Below are 21,381 nucleotides of genomic sequence, written 5' to 3'. Positions count from 1 at the left end.
GCCAGACACACACACACACACACACACACACACACACACACACACACACACACACTTACTCTGCTGACCCTCCATCTCTGAACCCTCACTCTGTCTTTCAGTCTGATGATATCAGCAGGTTGTTGCTCACACACACACACACACATACACACACACACACACAGACACACACACACACACACACACACACGTTGGCCCGGGTTCAGCTCATTATTCTAGTCAGTCAGCAGAGACCGTCCACGTCTCTTAACTATCACAGAGGACACTGTGTGTAGTGTGAGCAACAGTGTGTGTGTGTGTGTGTGTTTGTGTTCTTGTGTGTGTGTGAGTGTGTGTGTGTGTGTGTGTGTGTGTGTGTGAGTGTGTGTCCTCCCCAGCTCTTCTCAAAGCTTTGCAGTTTCTCAACCAATTAAAAGACAATCTGTCTCCCTGGGCCCCTGTGCTCCCTTTGGCTCTCGGTGTGTGTGTGTGTGTGTGTGTGTGTGTGTGTGTGTGTGTGTGTGTGTCTTTGCCGGTGGCGACTTGGAGCTGGAAGACGTTTCGCTGCCTTTTATTTTGAGTTTGTCCCATTTGTTGCGACTGAGATCCTGTGAAGCTTCGTTTGGTATTTAGGAGCATGTTGTTCTATTGATTAATGGCATCACACAGTTTATAGTTATTTAAAATAATTCTTTTACCAAATGACAAATCATCCCAGAAATAATTGCAATAAATCAGTGACATAATCCTACTCTAAGTTCATTTAGATATATTGTACAATTAGTTAAATAACTATATTTCATACCAAACGTCTGGAGCAAAGATTATTTCATCTGTTGTGAAACTAATTGGACCGCTCTCACTTTTTCACATTTCATATTCTCTCCGTCGTCTCCGCGAGTGTTTTGCTGAAGGTCAGGAGGAGAGGACGTCGTTGGAGCTCAGCGATCACTCGACATTCACAGCTTTCTTCCTCTTTGTGAGTCGGTGATTCACACGAAGGAGGCCGACAGCCAACAGAGAGACACAATCTGCTGAAATGTTCAGACGCTGCTCCGTTCTCTCCTGGAGCAAAGCCGCGTTTCCTCTCCACAGCGACGGCGTGTCTCTCGTTGGAGGGTCAGAGGTCAGAGTTGGGTGTAATTTATATTACAGCCGAGCGAAACCGTCGATTATCAGATTGATTTTCTAGTTTCGGTTTATTTCAGAACGCTATGAAGTCAAACTTAAGAATTATATAACATGAATTCCATCACAGTCAGCAATTTACCCCTTTACAAAATTATCGCGTGGAGCTGCTATTTGAAGAGCATTTCAAACCTCGTCATGGATGTGTGAAAATACACGCCGAGGATACAAAGAACGGTAAAGGGCGAAGAGGAAAAACAAGCTTTTATTGCCATTTTCATAAAAACAAAGGCTCTCAGGAAGAATCGTCCCTGTGAAGACGTTGTGGAACACCTGCGTTCTCTGTAGTGACCAGTAGGGGGCGACTCCTCTGCTCCCATAGACGTCTATGAGAAAATATACTCCGGATTTATTCTCTTTGTGAACATCGTAAACATTTTAGTTTATGGTCTTAATCTCTAGTTTCTTGAGTCTTCTTCAATGCAGCACGATGTCCATGTAAGTCATGTAAGTCAAACGGGCCATAAAGCAGGGGCTGCTTTAGGGCGGGGCTTACTGTGATTGACAGGTCTCTACCAGCGACGTGAGCGTGCCTCCTTGGTATAAAAGTCACACACAACGCAACGAAGCTGTAATATAAAACCACTGCGTGGCTTCAGTCATGAAAGTAATTCGGGCTGACGGACACTCGGACAGGAAGATAAAAAGAAAAATAATAGAATAAGAATAGAAGAATAGAATAGCTGGATGTGTTTTCTCAGTATCCGTCTTAGCTGCAACTAATAAGGTTGTTTTCAAAGACGGGCTCTTTGAAAGCTCTTCATCTCGTGATCAAAGAGACGTTTTGTGAGCTCGTCGATATCCAATCAGCCTCCGATCGGAACATTGATCCCATCTTCTCCGCCTCCGCTGGGCGGAGATAAGCAGGCGAAGAGCGAGGGAGAAGATGTGCCGCCTTTGATGACATGTTCGGTTTGAATGGATCTTTTTCGTCTGTGTGTGTCTGTGTGTGTGTGTGCGTCTGTGGATCTGCATGTGTGTGTGTGCGTGTAAATCCGCCTCCTGAGCTGCGGCGGCTTCAATAAGGAGCCACAGGAGCTTCATGCACACCAAAAACCTGCTCAAATGCTGAGTTATGACATGTTCTACTCATTATGGGTTATTTATAGGGGGTTGAGTCAGAATTCATCGACCCAACATACATCGGTTGACCCAGCAGCTGGGTTGTTTCGAACTCTAAGTCTGCAAAAAACCCTGCAAAAGCGCGTAGGTAACCCCACACAGCCACCAACGTCTGACCCTACAGTGACACAAGAACACTCCATTTTGGATCAGGAGCTGCCACGGTAAGAACGTTTCATCCTGCTTGTATTCATTAAAATGTTTTTTAAATTAAATCCTGAATAGGAAACTTGATAATCCTACACATAGTATACATTGCCTCAGTAGTTTAAAGTGACTTAAAAAGCTATTGTTTATTTGTTTATGGCCAAGTTTGGCTATTAGTAGTAAGCTAATGTTAGTTAGCTTAAAATAGCTAACGTTAAACGATAGACTTGTGGAAATTTGTGATTTTCCGCTCATAAATAATTTCTCAAGTAACTGAGTAAATCATGACAACCCATTTTCCAATTATAGCTCATGACTATTAACTTAATTCACTGATGTTAGCGTGCTTTACCGGACATTGTTAAAAGGCAAAGAGAACTTTTATAATCAATTTTTAAACAGTAAGAAGTCAATTTTAGTTTAACACCATTAAATCACCCGAAAACATTTTTTTATTTATTTAACATCCACACAATCAGACACACCTGTGTTCACCAAGCTACAGGTTTCACAGTCAGAAACTACACCACACCACTGTTTTTTCCCCATATTGTTTAACGGGAGATCAGACACAAAATAACAAAGGACTTCATTCCAAGTCATTGCTATCTAGTGATCAATAAGCCTGTAATACAAAATGAAAAATACAAAAATTGTTCAGTTGAATAGTTTATACCTTTTTTAAACTGCACAAGTAATACAGCTCCATGTTATTTTATCTTATTTTTTAGCCTGGAACGAACATGGTCGAGTACCTACATGAGGCCAAGGCATCCAGACTCACTCGTATGTCCTGACACTGGGAAACGACAAACATCGACAAACATCAAGCATCCCAGGCCTTCGCCATCATTGCTGGACAGGCTCTGGTACACGACACACCGCTTCAGGCAATCGACGTCTGCTTCAAGGCATTCTTTGTGTTGGATATCAAATACCCGAAGCAATGTGAACATGTGTGGGAATTCCTGCAGACTGTTGTTTATAAAATGCCAGGAGGGGGGTCCAGGTTAGTCAAGTTCCTCCAAAGTCGATTACTTGCTAGAGCCTCAAGGGCAGCTGGTTAGTAAAAATGAACACCTGTTAGTTGTTAAACTGGTGAGTTATAGCTCAGACTTGTTTTTTTACGACAATAAACTGAGTGTCTCTTTGTGGACACAACAAGAGATTTGAGGATGTCATCTTGTAGTTTTTCAACATTTTTTGACATTTTATACACAACAACTAATTGATTAATCATTTACATAATTGACAGATTAATCGATAATGGAAATAATCATTAGTTGCAGCCCCATTTTGTTGATAGTGATTTAAACTTACAATTCATTTTATATTGTGGATATTTTATGATATATTAATTTTAGAATTCCAATATTGTCAAGTGTTAATTGTGATATGTGCTTTGCATGATCAAATCTAGCATGTATTTTGTTACAGGTTTGTAGTTGAACAGTTTTATAGACAACAAATAGCGTGTAGTTGAATGAACCCAGAATTGTAGTTAATTTGAGCCAGTATTTGGGTAGAATATTTAACTCATCTGTTGGGTTAAAATGACCAACCCATCGTGCTGGGTCAAATTAGCTACTGCTGGGTTGGTGCAATAGTAACCCAGCGGTTGTTTTATTGTGTGTGGGTGGAGCTCTGGATCAGCTCCGCCCCTCATGATTCGGCAGGTCGCTCATCAGGCCTCATCAGGTCGTCGGGTGGATTCATCGCCGTCATGTGACCTCAGACTGGGGTCACCTCAGTTAGAGACAACAGGTTTTCTTCATCACGACGCTGTGCTGTAATAACAATGATATCATATCATTCATGCTGTCATCTTTGGTCATTTGAGGCCCTTGGGGCCCGAACCCACCCGTCATCTAACCCTAACCCACCCGTCGCGTGTCCTCCCGATGGCGCCGAGGACGCAGTGTTTACTGCAGACGCGGCGCATCGAGCGGCTGAATCAGGACTCTGTAGATCTGCTGCAGGAGGTCTTCTGTCACCGCACGACAGATTTAACCCGCAGAGGGAGAGAAGAGGCCGATAATCTCCTTCGCTACGCAGTTTTTAAACGGCCTGATTGTTAATCACCCCGAGTAACAATCAGGATTCTTTCACAGTGTGCGTTTATTCTACAGCTCCGCTGCCGTCAGGAGGTCCTGATGAAGACGTGGGCACGATGCGGAGGAGAGGAGGGTGGATGCAGAGGTGGAGAGAAGGGAGTGATGAATTACCTCAGCGAGGTGGAGGAGCTGGCTGAGACGGGGGACGGGGGACGGGGGGGAAACAGAGCGGATGAACACCAAAGAGAAGCAGCGGCGTCATCAACAGGAGGAACTAATTCCACTCCTCAGTGAACAACAACCTGATTTACAAGCAAAAACAAACAGGAACAAACAGAAAGAGACGAGGAGCCGGCGGAGCGCGAGACGCTCGCAGCAGATGAACGGATGAGTTTAAGACAACCGAGGAAGGAGGACGGAAAAACAAACGGCGCTCAAGAGAGAAGACCGTCACCCGTCGGAGCTCAGCTGGACGTCCGATGTCTCCGACGTCACCTGTGTGTGTGTGTGACGCACTAATCTACACGCATGAATCACATGCGTGTTCATGTGCTCAGAGGACCGAACATCGTTCACTAACAAACAGGACAAAGAGACAAAGTCCACTTTTCAGCAACTTATTGCAGCCGTGAGACGGAGACGCGTGGAGACGTCTTATTGGTGTGAGACACTCGGTGCTCTCTTACAGACACACAACCTGTCATCTGTAAGCTAATACAACAAGACACGGCTACATGGGGTGCGGGGGGGTCTACCTGTCTGTCCCTGAGCTGAGGACAGACAGGTATGAGACACTGATAGAATGATGAAGGATAGTTATGGATAGATACACTGATTATTGTCCTCCATGTTTTGCTCGCATCGCACCATTCCTCCTCCTCCTCCTCCTCCTCTTCCTCCTCCTCCTCCATCAATCCACATCACCTCCCCTGATAGAGAGAGAGTTACTATCGGGGTTATTTGTCTCCCTTAGCCCGCCGTCCCTCTCCCCCCCTCTCCTCCGTCTCTATCCCTCCCTCCCGCCCTCCTCCATCGCGCCTCCTGATTCATCTCTATCAGCCAAAGGTCGGCCCCCCCCCCCCACCCAATCCGTTCACGCTCCCTTTGCTCCTCCTTCCTTCTCGCCCCTTTGACCTCCTCACACCTTCCCTCTCGGTTGTGGTTTTTATATTTCGTTTTTTCACATTTAAGTTTCTTTCTTCTCCGGAGGCAACGCTCGTTAATCAAGAGCAAGAAAGGTGAATGGAAAAAGGACACATCCTGAAGACTTCATTCCTCCTTCCTTACCCCCTCCCTCCCCTCCTAAAACAGAGCAGAACCCCCCCCCCCCTCCCCCGTCCCCACAGACACACACACACACACACTCCCGTCTTCTTATTTTCTTCCAAGTAAAAAGTTATGAATTTTTTATGTTTCAATCTTCCTCTTTAATGAAACAGTTCTCGGAGGCGACACGTCGTACATTTCAGAGCAGCGATTCTGGCTGACATTTCACAGTGTTGTGTTATACGCAGTGCGGTGCGTACGTAATGAGTGCGTGTCTGTGTGCGTCTGCGTCTGTGTGTGTGTGTGTGTGTGTGTGTGCAGTCTGGCATTTACTTCCCGTATATTACCTCCCTTTTTTCCGCGTGATTACGCACAATTGAAAGTTGTATTTCCTTTTGTCTCTCCAGCGTCTTGAACCGGACTCCAGTTCATCTCATCCACGAGATCCTCCTGGTGGACGACTTCAGCGACGACGGTGACGCACACAGACACACACACACACACACGCACACACACACACACACGGGGTCCAGGTCAGGAGAGGCCTCGTTGTGGGTCAGATTCCACCCCTGGAAGCAGGCCAGATGTTTTTGGAGGACTGTGCAGAGTAGAAGGTGTGTGTACTTAGTGGGACACAACGAGGTTCTGAAGTGAGAACAAAGCCCGGAGCTCCTCCACAACCCGACAAAGCTCCGAAATAAGAGAAATGAATTCTCCTCTGAGCGGAACGACGTGTCGGCTGTTTGCTCTCCACGAGTCACAAATCCAACGACACACACGGCGAGGAGGAGAAACCGTGTCGATGTAGATTTGAAAGTGAAATCCGATTTAAACTGAAGGCACGAATGAACACAGACGGTGGGATTGAGGAACAACCGGAGACGTGGAGACGCTAACGAGCTCCATCTCCTCCCACGCAGCGGCGCCCGGCTCCGCCTCCGCGCACGAGTCGGCCCTGATTTTCGCCTTCGACTCTTGGCCTTCACGGGACGTTTTGAATCCCGCTGTCGTCACCATGCTCTTCATCACAACAGTCTTCATCACAACACTCTTTTGTTTTTCAGAAAGCGACTGTCGGCTTCTTACCAAACTGCCCAAAGTGAAATGTCTCCGAAACACCAAGAGAGAAGGTGCGTTTACGTGTGTCTGTTTCAAAACACGGCAACACACACACACAGACACACACATGCACACTGAAGGGAACAAAGAGGAACAACACAAAGGCAACTTTTGGTTTAATTTAGCAGGACGGTCGAAGCTGCTTTTTGTGCGTTTTGAGCAGTTTTCTTTCCTCTAATCTGAACGAAAACGTGGTGGAAAAAGGCCTAAAATCCCCAAATTGACGTGTGAGTGAAAAACAATGTTGTCGCCCCAGAAGCCGAGTGTCCCTCGGCCCAAATATAACATAATAACATGCTTCATAGCGTGTGAACTCCAGGCTGCTGCACGTGAACCCGCGCGTGAATCCCGTGATTTATTGAGCCGAAGCGTCGCTGACGGCATCTTTCTGCGTTGTTCTACTCGCTATGCGCGTCGGATTCCTCTGCTGGGAACAATAAATATAAACTTGATTTGTGCGGGAAGTCTTCACAGCGGGATACTGCGATGTGATTGGCCGGGAGGTGCAGATTAACTTCATGTAACCAGACTTTACGTTGTTATTATTGGTCTCTGAATAGAAACATCAGTAGTTAATAACTGGAATCATTTACAAGCAGAAACACAGATAAACAGATCCGTTTTTATGTGTAAATTAACGACTGGTCGTTGTATTTACATCATTCATTGGCTGGTTATTGTGATCATTATTATCATTATAACATGGACTTTGTGTTCTTTTGTGTTCTTTCCTTCTCACACTTTATATACTTCTTCTCCTTTTTTTTTAGTTTCATGGTCGTTCAATTCGCCGCCGTCGTTCTCTTTTCTAACAGGAGCACTTGTCCTACATGCTGAAGGATTTCATTACAGCGCGGTGCTGCTGAGCGCACACACACGCACACACACACACACACACACGCACACACACAGGCGGGGTTCGTCAGTTCGGGTGGTTAATAGTTTATTGCTTCAGGCCGTCTGAGTTGATTGTCTTTTTAATGCCCATAAAAACTCTGCAGGCTCATGCTGTACGTCTTCTCACACGCGCACACTTAAGTGCACACTTAAGTGCACACTTACTGTACTTGTGAGGCCCCTTAAAGGGCCACACTGGCGTCACGCGCAGCCTCACCTAAGGGGAGGCTCCTTCCGGCTGTGCAGGATTTGAATGCATCTACAGTATTTGTGTCCGGGGCGCAGTGATAAACGGACCATCACAACCCTTTGAAGGAATGGGAACTTAGAGTCAAACAGGCCATAAAGCAGGGGACGCTTTGGGGCGGGGCTACACGCTGATTGACAGGTCATACAGCGTCTCCACATCACGTCTCCAAAACAGCACAAACTGATGCTTAGTTGTATTTATCGTGAGCACGTCAGCTTCTTACATACAGTCCATAATTAGCACACAGTTATCACACACACAGACACACACACACACACACACACACACACACACACACACACAGCTGTGATGGGCGGAGACAGAGATGTGAGAGTTATCAGTTATATGAACTCTCTCCTCTGTACAAAGTCAGGCTGTCCTGCACTCTATAGGTGTGTGTGTGTGTGCGTGTGTGTGTGTGTGTGTCTGTGCACGCTTGCTCGTGGCTGCAGTGTGTGTGTGTGTGTGTGTGTGTGTGTGTGTGTGTGTGTGTGTGCACGCTTGCTCGTGGCTGCAGTGTGTGTGTGTGTGTATGTGTGTGTGTGTGTGTGTCCATCCATCCAGAAAACAAAGCCTTATTGAGGATGAAATGGGATTTTTAATTGGCTGAGCCTCGGCCTAACAGCGCAGCGTGAAACCTCACGGCCCTTTGTACAATGTCACCGACACACACACACACACACACACACACACACACACACACACACACAATGGACCCAAGTACAAAGTCACGCTAACGCACACACAATGTCAGCCTGGTACACAGTTATTCAAAGAGAACACACACACAGAGTACGTCTCCATGTCAGCGAGTATCGATTAGACCATTTAGTCCAAATAGAGGAGAAGCATCAGGGAGGCCTCCCTAACAGGCTCATTTACACACACACACACACACACACACACACACACACACTAGACAGCCACACACAGCGGACACACACATGCACAGTGTGAGGGGCCTGTTAAAAGCTTGTGTCCATGTCCGACAGGCCTCTAAGAGCCCACCATTGATTTCCCCTTTCACTGACTGAGAGCGAGGTGGGAGAGGGGAGGGGGGAGGGGGGGGGGGGGGCAGTTGAGCAAGGCACTAACGATGTCAGCTGGTTGTCGGACACGGGATTCAAACCCGCGACTGTAATCATCCGCCATAAAACCGCCAGTGAAGTAACATTTACTACTCACTTATCAAAATGAATAATGACAACATAAAATGTGGTGCATCTTTACACAGTACATAAAAAAGAATGACATTTATTATGGAATCAATCGGGACATAATTGAATAATGGAGAAAAGAAATTGATGAAATGAGAGAAAATATAAAGAGTGAGAAGTAATATGTTTATATTCATGGGAAATAAAACAATAATAATAAAATAAGTACCAACATGAGTCACCTCAGTGTTTTGATAATAATAAAAGACTTTTATTTCAGTTTAATACGACAATTAGCTTAATTTTTCACCAACAATAGATTTCTAATGACACTGAAAATAAAGAAAGAAGGAATAAGGTCAAAACGAAGACACGCGCTGCTGCTGCATCCGTAAGTTGTCGTCTGGTCGTCATGGCGACGTGAATGAAGCTCTCCGCTTGTGCGTCAGGTCTGATCCGCTCCAGAGTCCGCGGCGCCGATGCCGCCAGGGCCGCCGTCCTCACCTTCCTGGACAGCCACTGCGAGGTCAACAAGGACTGGCTGCCCCCCCTGCTGCAGAGGATCAAACAGGTAGACCCCCCCCACACACACCGTGTGTGTCTGTGTGTGTGTGTGCGTGTGTGTGTGATGATTCCAGGGGTCCGGGGTGAGAACACGCCGTGGGAGTAAATAGCTTTCGGTCTGATTGCCTCTCATTAAGAAATAAGTGCTGCACTCTCTTCTTCACCATGACTCCCACCCTCTTCCTCCCCCCACTCTCTCTCTCTGTGTCCCTCCTCTTCCTCTTCTCCTCGTCTTGCCTCCTGTCACCTTGTAATCTCGCTTCCTCATTCTGAAGGTGTTGTGTGTTTTTTTCTTACCGCCTGTGTGTCCTTTCCTCCCCTCTCTTCCTTTCTGCCCTTCAACTCATCCTTCCTCCTTCTTCTTCTTCTCCTTTCCTCATCCCTCCCCTCTTATTTCCTCCTGCCCTCTCACTATCATTTCTCCCCCGACCTTTCCCTCTCCTCCTCCTTCACTTCACATGTCCTTTTCTCATCCACTTCTCCTTCCTGCCTAGTCTTCATTCCCTATACCCTCACACCTCATTTCTTCACATCGCTTCACATTGTATGTCAGAGGGAGGAAGACGAGGAGACAAAGGGAGGCCTTTGTCTCCTCGTCTTCCTCCCTCTCTCCTTAAACGTCCTCCTGTCCTCTCATAACCTGTGTGGCTTCTCACACCTCGTGTCCTCACTCCTCATTCCAGTCCTTTGCCTCCTCTCTTCTTCTTCACCTCCTCTGCACCGACTTTTTCTTTCTTCTCTGCTTTTTGGTTCCTCTTCTCCTTTCTCCCATAAATTAACTTCACCAATAACTGAATCTCTAATGCAGAGTGAACTTATTCGACTGCTGCTGATATTAAAGACCTTTGATCTCCATCCGTAGAGCAGCGATCAATAAGTAAACCACAGAGCCCGATCAGATCCTGCTGCTGTACCAACATCATCACAGCGTGTGTGTGCGTGTGCGTGTGTGCGTGTGTGTGCGTGTGCAGCAGAGTCATCCATCACTGTCTGAACAGTCACTTCATAGTCATATATTTAGATTTAAATGAGGTATTGATCCAGGTGATCACATGACCACCGTGAAGCCGTGTTCTCTATAGAGAGCGAAGGAACTTTGCCTTTTTTTTCATCCATTACACTTTATCGTCTATATTCTAAGCCGCATTTCAACAGAATCAATTTAATTATCCTCTGCTGGAGGATTAATTCAACCTTTCTGAGCTTTAACCAGCTCATTAAACATTTAAAGCGTCTCAATAAAGCACAGACGTCCCCTAAGAGACCCAAACAAACACGGCACTTTCACCCAGGAGACAACAAGGAGACAACAAGGACACAACGCGTCTACTGATGTCCTGGTACAGAAAGTGGAAGTTTGTACCTGCTGAATTATTATTAATGGGAGATAATATTCAGTAAAGAATGCAGCAGATATGATGATGATGAGGATGATGATGATGTAGGAAGTGTAGTGAGGTCAGTTTTCAAATGTTTTCACTACAAATCCAAACAACGACAAGATGAAACGACCAATTTCGCCGCCGTGCTGTTGTGCCGCCGTGCTGTTGTGCCTCCATCGGCCCGCTCTGCATTCACCGCGTGGCTTTCCTTTTGTTCCGTCCTGACGAAGACTCCTTTCACTCAGCGTGTCTTTTTTTCACATGTCTCGACAGCCGGCCATTAACGGCGGTGAAGTGAATAAACAGAGCTGAACTGGAGGCAGAGGTCACTCCCTCCTCGCCGTGCTGCAGGCGTGATGCTGCTGAACCACTCAAATTCCTTTAATGTGCCACAATATTGAAAAAGGACCTTGGAAATGTTTTACACACTCACGCACACACACACACACACACTGAAAAAGTAATTAATTGCTTTGGAATTTGATGGTCTGCACGCAATAACACGTCCACCTTCACAGTCCACGTGTCTCCAGTTCTTTTCACTTTCCGTCACTCTCTGAGCTACAATGTGTTTGTCATTGATGTGTAAGTTGTGTAACGCGTGTGTGTTTTGGGGGGGGTCTGTGTGCAGGACCCGACCTGTGTGGTCAGCCCCGTCATCGACATCATCAACATGGACACGTTCGCCTACGTGGCGGCTTCCGCCGATCTCCGAGGAGGTACGTGGAAGCTCCCGCATCTACGCTGCAGGGGAATAAACGGGTGGTGCAGGAGGCTCCTCCCACCACGCAGCTTAAGAGATGAGCAGACCAGCAAGTGAATCGTACGCATACAGCCAAGCGTTTGGCATCTGAATGCAGTGCCTTACGTATTAAGTGCTTCCCCGTCAAGGCAGAAGTTTATTTTGAAAAATACCAAGCAATAAAGACGCGTCGCAACTGGTGCTGAGTGGCTACGTAGGGCAGCGTGTCTCGGATGGAGGAGGCCTCTTTAGGGCCTCTTTCTCCCGCTGGGCGGAGGACCATTATCGGGGCGGTAAACTGGTGGATGAATCACGGGTGACGCAGCGCGTCCGTCTGAGGACGACCTTCTTCCCGTTTTTAAGCTCCACGCGTCTCACACCGTCACAGAGGAGCCGAAGGCCGGACGACACACATCGGTGCCGCCGCTCACTTCTCTCCCTGAGAGCCTCCTGCTGCCTTTTCTCCTCCATTAGTCCGTCTTAGTCCAATCTTCTCCTCCTGGTAACAGCGAGCCGCCAATCAACGCCCATAATGGTGCTGCCCACCGCTCTCACACACACACACACACACACACACACACGTGTTTGCCTTCTTGTACGTCCACACACACCGAAACAGACAGAAGATCATTCAAAATGTAACAATAAATACACGTCTGTCAGTCATTGGTCTGAATTTATAGCTTTTATTCTTCAAAGTATTTGTGATGACAGAACCGAGTAAACTTAAAAGCTACGTCCGTAGTTTATTGTTTTAAACACACTGTAGGCCGGTTATGAGAACACGCTGTCAGTTTCCTGTGTTTAAGTTTATTCACAGCGCTTAGAGCTTCACATTTAAAAAAAATAAATGAATATAATGAAAATTATTTTAACGGGATTACAAAATCGATCTGTTCACCTACAAATCCGTCTCATGTCTTATTTACCCGCGATGTTTGTGTTTTCGTACCTTTCTCCTTCAGGTTTTGATTGGAGTCTCCATTTCAAGTGGGAGCAGCTGTCTGCAGAGCAGAGAGCTCGCCGGGCCGACCCGACCCAGCCAATCAAGTGACCCGCTGACACACACACACACACACGCACGCACGCACGCACGCACACACACACAGTGCAATGTAATGTTTGCGTGTGCGATGCACTAACAGCGATGCATATATGATCTTTGAGATGCGGTTTGGTGGCTCGTCCTCAAACAATGCGTCGCTGCCGCTTCATCGCGTCGCCCCGCTGCTGCTGCGGCGCCCCCTGCTGGGCGCGAAGGCAGAGCGGCTCTAAACAAACACACAGTTATGAATAATAAGCTCTGGCACTCTTCCTCCTCCATAAGTCAGGTCTGTGGCAGGAAGCCAGATTTACTGCTGTGCCAACTAGTGAGTGTCTGACTTTAAGCTGGGTTTTAAACACCCACAGATTGTGTGTGTGTGTGTTCGGATGGTCTGTCTCTACTTCGACGTGTGTGTGCTGCTCCTGTCTGCACATCGTCTACCTGGGGGGGCTGCACTGAGTCACCCGGTCCGTGTTAGTCTCATCGACTCTCCCCGTACTGGTGAGGCAGCGCGACGCGGAGCCAATAAACCGAGCAGACGTGTTTTATCCGGTTGTTGTGTGTTAACTCCGTGCTGCAGGCAGCAGCATTGATGTGGAGGCCATTCGGCAACGTCGAGCACTAAAAGTGCTTCTGTTTGGCCGGAGGCTTCCTTCGGTTCCGTGAAGCAAAACCTGCATTCTGTGTAGTGACCAGCAGGGGGCGACTCCTCTGCTCCCATAGACGTCTATGAAAAAACGACTCGATTTATTCCCTCAGTAAACATTGTAAACATGAGTTTATGGTCTCAGTCTCTAGTTTCATGTCTTCTTCAATACAGCATGATGTTCATTTAGTGAATTATGGTCCATGTAGAGTCAAACAGACCATGAAGCAGGGGATGCTTTAGGGCGGGGCTACACGCTGATTGACAGGTCTCTACCAAAGAAATATGCCATGTTTCTTCATCCCCCTCAGTCCTAATATGACAACCTCACAAAGATCCAAACTTCAACAGCACACAAAGATACACACAAATATGCAAAGAGATACTTTTCGAGATCCTTTTGCCAAGTTATTTTTATTTAGTTTAGTTTATTTAGTTCTGTCACTTGTACACAAATAAAAGTGTTTTACATGCACACAAACTCTACACACACAATGACTAACTGAGCTTGGAAAGGGTTTTATGTGCTTCCGCCCACATACACAGACACACAATAACACATACACACACACACACACACACACAAACAGAGTGCTATTTTGAGGCGGATAATTGTTGATTAACAGACGGAATTTGATGACACGTGCTGGACCTCAACTATTCACTCAGCACATTGTCCAGATAATGATTAAGCCTCTGTAGTGTGAGGAGTGTGTGTGTGTGTGTGTGTGTGTGTGTGTGTGTGTGTGTGATCAACAAAGGATGAATGAGCCTTTTTACTTCTCAGTTAGATTAGAATCTGGAGAAATTAAAGCACAAGCGTGACTGAATGTAATTTGTTCACCCACCACTGACGTGTCGTCTCTGTTGTTGTTGTTTACTCTCTGACAGGACCCCCATCATCGCGGGCGGCCTCTTCGTGATCGACAGGTCCTGGTTCAATCACCTGGGCAAATACGACACGGCCATGGACATCTGGGGCGGGGAGAACTTCGGTGAGTCCTGCTGACCACATGACGAGCGTCTGCAACACAAATAAAGTGTCATTTCATATCATGGAGTCAATGTTAGAATCTATTATTCTCAGCTGTCATGAGGTGGACTTTACAAATACTCCCCCACACAATAAACTATGACACACAAGCTGTAGAAATTATAACGGCAAATATTAACATCGCGTCTTTAACAGCAGCTGAGTGAAGGTGAACTTTTCATTCTGCGCCGTTAACGTCTGACATCAGTCCAGCAGCAACATCTGGATCTCCCGCTGCTGCCACCTCAGTGTGTGTATGTGTGTCTGTGTGTGTGTGTGTGTGTGTGTGTGTGTGTGTGTGTGTGTGTGTGTGTGTGTGTGTGTGTGCGCTCAGACTCTTTCAGTCAGTTTGCTGATTGCTGAACTGCTGCTCTGATTGATGAAAGACTGTTAGCCTGTTTTTCCTCCCTTCCCGACGTGCACGCACACACACGCACAGACACACACACACACAGACACACACAGACACACACACACACACGCACGCTCTCTCATTTGCTCTCTGCGGTGTAGCTGTCAGTCTCTCAGGCTCTGTGTCAGTACCTCGTATCTGTCTGACTTCTCTTGTTCTCCTTTGTACTCTCTGGTGTTTCATCTCCACTTCCATCTCTCCTCAGTCTCATCAAACTCCCTCTCTCTCTCCCCCTCTCACTCCCTCTCTCCCCCTCTCCCTCTCCCTCTCTCCCCCTCTCCCTCTCTCCCTCTCTGCATCTCTATTGTCTGTTCTCTCTGTTTCTCGGTTGCGGTTTAACTTTAGTTAAACCGCAGCGTCTCGCGTGCCACAGCGTCTCGCGTGTGGCAGCGTCTCGCTCTTTGGGGAAACGTCCTCCACGTAGCGTTAGCTCGCTGTGAGCGGGTGGAGGAGACACTGGTTCAGTTGACTACCGCACGTCCACGTGGACGGATCCACCTTCACTGCAGTCAGAGCTCCTCCTGCTCCTCCTGCTCCTCCTCCTCCACAGGGACCAACATCAACAGAAAAGCCTCATAATGCACAAAGAGGATGCAGAGCGGAGAGATGGAACGTTACGCAGCCGGAGCTCATCCGGCCTCCACATGGTGTCGGGGGCGTTTGGTGGACTAAGCACGTGTGCCTGTGTGCCTGCAGAGATCTCCTTCCGGGTGTGGCAGTGTGGGGGGAGTCTGGAGATCCTCCCCTGCAGCAGAGTGGGCCACGTCTTCAGGAAGAAACACCCGTACGTCTTCCCCGACGGCAACGCCAACACCTACATCAAGTAAGGGGCGTGGCCATCTCAAGACATTGTGCCGTAGGTCAAAGCTCCAGCGCTCTGATTGGCCGTGCGCTCTGATTGGCCGTGCGCTCTGAGCCTCGGGGTCGGCCGCTCGCGTCGCGGTCAGAGTGGATTTACGGCCTTTGAGCCGCGAGCACGATGTCATCCTATTAGCGTGAGCTTTGTTCTCGGCCCTTTTGAAACGCTGCAAGCCGTGGTGTTTGTAATCCATCAGCAGCACTAATGTGCTCAGACTAAGTGTGGATGGATCCAGTATTAAGAAGACTAAACGCAGACACACAAACTGGAGGCGCTCTTATATATGTATATATACTTATATATACTTATATATACATACACATATATATAGTGTATAAGAAGAGGACGTCATCTGTTGGCATTTTGATCCAAAGCGTCCTCTTCTTTATGGTCAGTTTGACTCTAAATGGACCATCGTTTACTCCACGTGTCTTCCGCACTAAACGCACAAATACATGATAAATATGACGGAAAATATCCTTTAAAACTTCTGCTGCATTCTGGGAAACGTGGTGAACAACATCACGAAGAAGGAGAGAGATCACAGAAAACAAGTGTCGAAGAAAATGCGACAGATTTCGCCGTTTCCCGTGTCCCTGTGTGCGTGTGTCCCTTTGTGTGTGTGTGTGTGTGTGTCTGTCTGTGTGTGTGTGTGTGTGATTGGTATTTATTTGTAAGCCTGCGTGTGACACGTGTTTATGTTTGTATGCAGCTCCCTTCCTCCCCCGTCATTACAGCCTCTAATGACGGGTTCTCTCAATGAGGTAGTTCACAGCTCAGAGACACTCGGCTAATAGCTGATTACTGCACACAGAGACACGGGCAGAGACACAGACAGAGACACGGACAGAGACACACACACAGACACAGGGGGGGTCACAGATAAAGGATGGAGCGCCCCCAGTGTGACACAGCGAGCTGAGCGAGACCTGAACCTGCAGCGCGGGTCTGATGATCTGGACGAGAGAGGAGACAACAGGTCGATGGCGGGTGTCCACAGCCAGAGGGGACGTTTCTCCCTCGAGACGTGTCTCTTCCTCCACGTTTCCCCAGTGTGACGCGCGGCTGCAGACGTGAACGTGCTCTTAATTCTCTGCTGTGTGTGTCCGTGGAAACAGGAACACGCGCCGCACGGCCGAAGTGTGGATGGACGACTTCCGTCTCTTCTACTACTCAGCTCGACCGGCCGCACGAGGCAAATCCTACGGAGAGTAAGGACGCACACACACACGCACACGCACACGCACACACACACACACACCAGCCTGTGCTCGCCGACGGCTCTTTCCTCCAGTAAGCAGTGATTTAGTGGGCGTGGTTGTGAAGAGAACATCGTCTTCTTCTTTGAAAAGCAACAGAGGAAATAAACCGTCTGCTGGTTAAAGATGAAAACGTTCTCACTTCCCTGTTTTTTTCTCTGAACAATCAAATCCCAGAAAAAAAGACTGAAATTCTAACAGCAAAGAGGTTTCAGAACTCTGCAGATTGGCTCCAGTTGTAGAAATGTAATCTCTTAAAGAGGAATTAGTTCTCCAAGCAGCATCTTTAGCAGAAGCCTCCTTTGACTCAAAGAGGGACGCAGAGGAAGCCGGGTATTGATTTGCAATAGTGGCAAAGTTGGACAGACACTACAGAGACACCAGCGGGACAGAAGAGACGTTTAACCAGAACATCAATAACTTAACAAGCTCCCAGTGGGTGAAGTTTAGCTGAAGCTTTTCCATCTGGAGAAGTTGCTCTTCAGACGCGAAAATAAACGTTTTACATCGGACTCGAGTTCGGTTCCAGCGATTTGATCAACGCGAGAGACGCAGCGGGACGCAGACGAGTCCAGGAGGACGCTGAAATGTCAGCGTTTATCAGCCAGACGCAGCGACGCGCTGACATTTAAACGCGTGCAGGTGTCCACTATCGGCCCGAAGACGCTGTGGCCGCGTCCCACAGTGGAGATCTGACTGTGTGTGTGTCCTTTGTCCCCCATCCTCACTGTGTGTTTGTGTGTGTCCTATGTCCCCCGTCCTCACTGTGTGTTTGTGTGTGTCCTTTGTCCCCCGTCCTCACTGTGTGTGTTTGTGTGTGTCCTTTGTCCCCCGTCCTCACTGTGTGTGTTTGTGTGTCCTTTGTCCCCCGTCCTCACTGTGTGTGTTTGTGTGTGTCCTTTGTCCCCCGTCCTCATTGTGTGTTTGTGTGTGTCCTTTGTCCCCCGTCCTCACTGTGTGTGTTTGTGTGTGTCCTTTGTCCCCCGTCCTCACTGTGTGTGTCTGTGTGTGTCCTTTGACCCCCGTCCTCACTGTGTGTGTGTTTGTGTGTCCTTTGTCCCCCGTCCTCACTGTGTGTGTTTGTGTGTGTCCTCTGTCCCCCGTCCTCACTGTGTGTGTTTGTGTGTCCTTTGTCCCCCGTCCTCACTGTGTGTGTGTGTGTGTGTTTGTGTGTGTCCTTTGTCCCCCGTCCTCACTGTGTGTGTTTGTGTGTGTCCTTTGTCCCCCGTCCTCACTGTGTGTGTCTGTGTGTGTCCTTTGTCCCCCGTCCTCACTGTGTGTGTGTGTGTTTGTGTGTGTCCTTTGTCCCCCGTCCTCACTGTGTGTGTTTGTGTGTGTCCTTTGTCCCCCGTCCTCACTGTGTGTGTTTGTGTGTCCTTTGTCCCCCGTCCTCACTGTGTGTGTTTGTGTGTGTCCTTTGTCCCCCGTCCTCATTGTGTGTTTGTGTGTGTCCTTTGTCCCCCGTCCTCACTGTGTGTGTTTGTGTGTGTCCTTTGTCCCCCGTCCTCACTGTGTGTGTCTGTGTGTGTCCTTTGACCCCCGTCCTCACTGTGTGTGTGTTTGTGTGTCCTTTGTCCCCCGTCCTCACTGTGTGTGTTTGTGTGTGTCCTCTGTCCCCCGTCCTCACTGTGTGTGTTTGTGTGTCCTTTGTCCCCCGTCCTCACTGTGTGTGTGTGTGTGTTTGTGTGTGTCCTTTGTCCCCCGTCCTCACTGTGTGTGTTTGTGTGTGTCCTTTGTCCCCCGTCCTCACTGTGTGTGTCTGTGTGTGTCCTTTGTCCCCCGTCCTCACTGTGTGTGTTTGTGTGTGTCCTTTGTCCCCCGTCCTCACTGTGTGTGTTTGTGTGTGTCCTTTGTCCCCCGTCCTCACTGTGTGTGTCTGTGTGTGTCCTTTGTCCCCCGTCCTCACTGTGTGTGTTTGTGTGTGTCCTTTGTCCCCATCCTCACTGTGTGTGTCTGTGTGTGTCATTTGTCCCCCGTCCTCACTGTGTGTGTTTGTGTGTGTCCTTTGTCCCCCGTCCTCACTGTGTGTGTGTGTGTGTTTGTGTGTGTGTCCTTTGTCCCCCGTCCTCACTGTGTGTGTTTGTGTGTGTCCTTTGTCCCCCATCCTCACTGTGTGTGTCCTTTGTACCCCGTCCTCACTGTGTGTGTGTGTTTGTGTGTTACCAGTATCCGAGGCAGAGTGGAGCTCCGCAAGAAGCTCAAGTGCAAATCCTTCAAGTGGTACTTGGACAACGTCTACCCAGAGCTCAAGTAAGTGTGTGTGTGTGTGTGTGTGTGTGTGTGTGTGTGTGTGTGTGTGTGTGTGCGTGTGTGTGTGTTTTGTTGTGCATGAACTTATCCGTCCTTCTGCTGGGAAGCGTCGCAGACAGACTGGAGTCTTTAATCCCGTTCGGGGCATTTTAAAGATGCAATGTGTTCTGTTTTTGTGTCTGTTTATTTATTTTGGGAGCGCAGGCGACAATACAAACGGTTTGGTTCTGAATTCTTCTTCTTCTTCTTGGCTCGGCAGAAAGAACATATTTTTTCCGGGAAAAATAGCCAAAAGTAGTATTTTTCTTTCTCTCTTTCTGTGCACCTCGTTGGGTGTCTCCCCCTCGTCCTGATTGGCTGAGCTCCCTCAGTCACGTCCGCACCCAGACACACAAACACACAAAAACACTCAGTCATTCTTTGTGTTCACACTGTTTATGCATTTTACACCAACAAAAAATGCCAATACTAAAATCTTTGAGACACACACGCTCTCATTTAACCACTTAAACACTCCATCTTCCCAACACACTTCAATACACACACACATTTAAATACATTTAAATACCCGTTTATCCACTCAAGGCTGCTGTTAATCCCCCTGAATGGAATTAACAGGCTGCCTCTCAGGGGACGACGGACCCGACCCTTAAAAACGCGGAATAACCTTTAACGGGTTATTAAAACAGAAGGAGATAGCAGATTGAATTAATGCTGCAGGGCTTCAGCCCGAGTTTATAGCGCGGCCGACGACTGAGAAAGTTCATCAAAGAGGGAGATTGGGAAGAAACTTTGTGAAGTAATGAGTTTGGAGCAGGCGGCCTTGAGCGGGTCCGTCGAAGGAGCATCATCACCTGTGGTCTCCGGATGCCGTTGATGAGACGCTGGTGGAGGTGATCGGGGTCTCGTGTCTCATCTCAGCGAGGCGGTTAGTGCGTCTTTCACATTGAAACGACGCGTCCTCCAAACCCAGTGGCTCCACTTTGAGTCAATGTGGTTTCGGAGATAAAAGTGTCACTCGAACGAACCGAAAAGATCTTTTCTCTCTCGGTTTCCAGCTGCGATTGTTGCGATTTTCGGCATCAACGTGTTTAATTGTGCGTTTTGTCGCCTCAGAGTGCCGGACGACTCTGACTCTCAGTCCGGGGTCGTCAGGCAGAGGCAGAACTGTCTGGAGTCCCGCCGGCCGGAGGGACAGGAGCTGCCCGTCCTCACGCTGGCCCCCTGCGCCGCCGCCGCCCCCAACCAGGTGAGTCCACCACGGGACAAAACGTGTAGAGGGGGATGAACGCATGAATCTGGGATGAGCTGCTCCCCATTTCAATTCAAAGGCAGCGTCAGCCTTCTCTTAAATAGTGAGTATTTATTACTAAAGAATAATAATAAAAAAACGAGAAAATTGTAAATCGTTTTACAGCTTTTTCAGATTACTTGAAATGAATAAAAATGCTTGTATAATAATTAAATTAAATATTAAATATTTAAATATTCGTAATATTCTTTATTTTCACAGCTCATTTCATACACTCACATTAATATAATTTACCGTGATGGATATAGAAAATGTTCCTAATTCTCAGCTCCTAAATGTTATTTTTTTGCAATTAAAACTCACAGCATTAGAACACACACACACCCATTACAAGGGTGGGAGAGAGAGAGAGAGAGAGAGAGAGAGGGGGGAGAGAGAGAGACTGACGCATACAGAGTTACACAAAGGTGTTTTTTCATTATTCAATTTTCATGAATTAGCTTTTTTAAATAATGCTTTTGAAGATGCTCAAACAACAGCATTATTTAACACTATTTAAATAATGATTCACAGTAGAAGCCTGTGACGGGGTGACGGTAATCCTATTAACCATCCGCAGCCCACAGACGTCTTAATATTTACATCGTCGTTCAAACGAAAATGAAAACCCTCAAATAAAATGATGTATGATGGTCGCGCATGCTTTACAGGTAAGATGCAGGTCCCCTCGGCAGTGAGGCGAGTTTGTAATTCATCAC

The 21,381-nt window shown here is 47.6% G+C and overlaps 1 protein-coding gene across 2 annotated transcripts in view; it reads left to right on the top strand.

Moving 5' to 3' along the window:
* galnt14 (UDP-N-acetyl-alpha-D-galactosamine:polypeptide N-acetylgalactosaminyltransferase 14 (GalNAc-T14)) overlaps window positions 1-21,381 on the top strand; it is a 70,437-nt gene that overhangs the window by 43,215 nt on the left and 5,841 nt on the right. For both annotated transcript variants that reach the window (XM_078093449.1, XM_078093450.1), the window contains 10 exons: window positions 6,164-6,231; window positions 6,821-6,886; window positions 9,629-9,750; window positions 11,757-11,844; window positions 12,833-12,917; window positions 14,450-14,553; window positions 15,700-15,826; window positions 16,981-17,073; window positions 19,288-19,371; window positions 20,488-20,620. In XM_078093449.1, coding sequence (XP_077949575.1) covers window positions 6,164-6,231; window positions 6,821-6,886; window positions 9,629-9,750; window positions 11,757-11,844; window positions 12,833-12,917; window positions 14,450-14,553; window positions 15,700-15,826; window positions 16,981-17,073; window positions 19,288-19,371; window positions 20,488-20,620 — 970 coding nt within the window. The remainder of the gene's footprint in view (window positions 1-6,163; window positions 6,232-6,820; window positions 6,887-9,628; window positions 9,751-11,756; window positions 11,845-12,832; window positions 12,918-14,449; window positions 14,554-15,699; window positions 15,827-16,980; window positions 17,074-19,287; window positions 19,372-20,487; window positions 20,621-21,381) is intronic.

The sequence above is a fragment of the Gasterosteus aculeatus genome, chromosome 18, assembly GCF_964276395.1.
Source record: "Gasterosteus aculeatus chromosome 18, fGasAcu3.hap1.1, whole genome shotgun sequence".
Lineage (NCBI taxonomy): Eukaryota > Metazoa > Chordata > Actinopteri > Perciformes > Gasterosteidae > Gasterosteus > Gasterosteus aculeatus.
The sequence above is the reverse complement of the archived record's forward strand: the minus strand, read 5'-3'. Positions and strand labels throughout refer to the sequence as shown.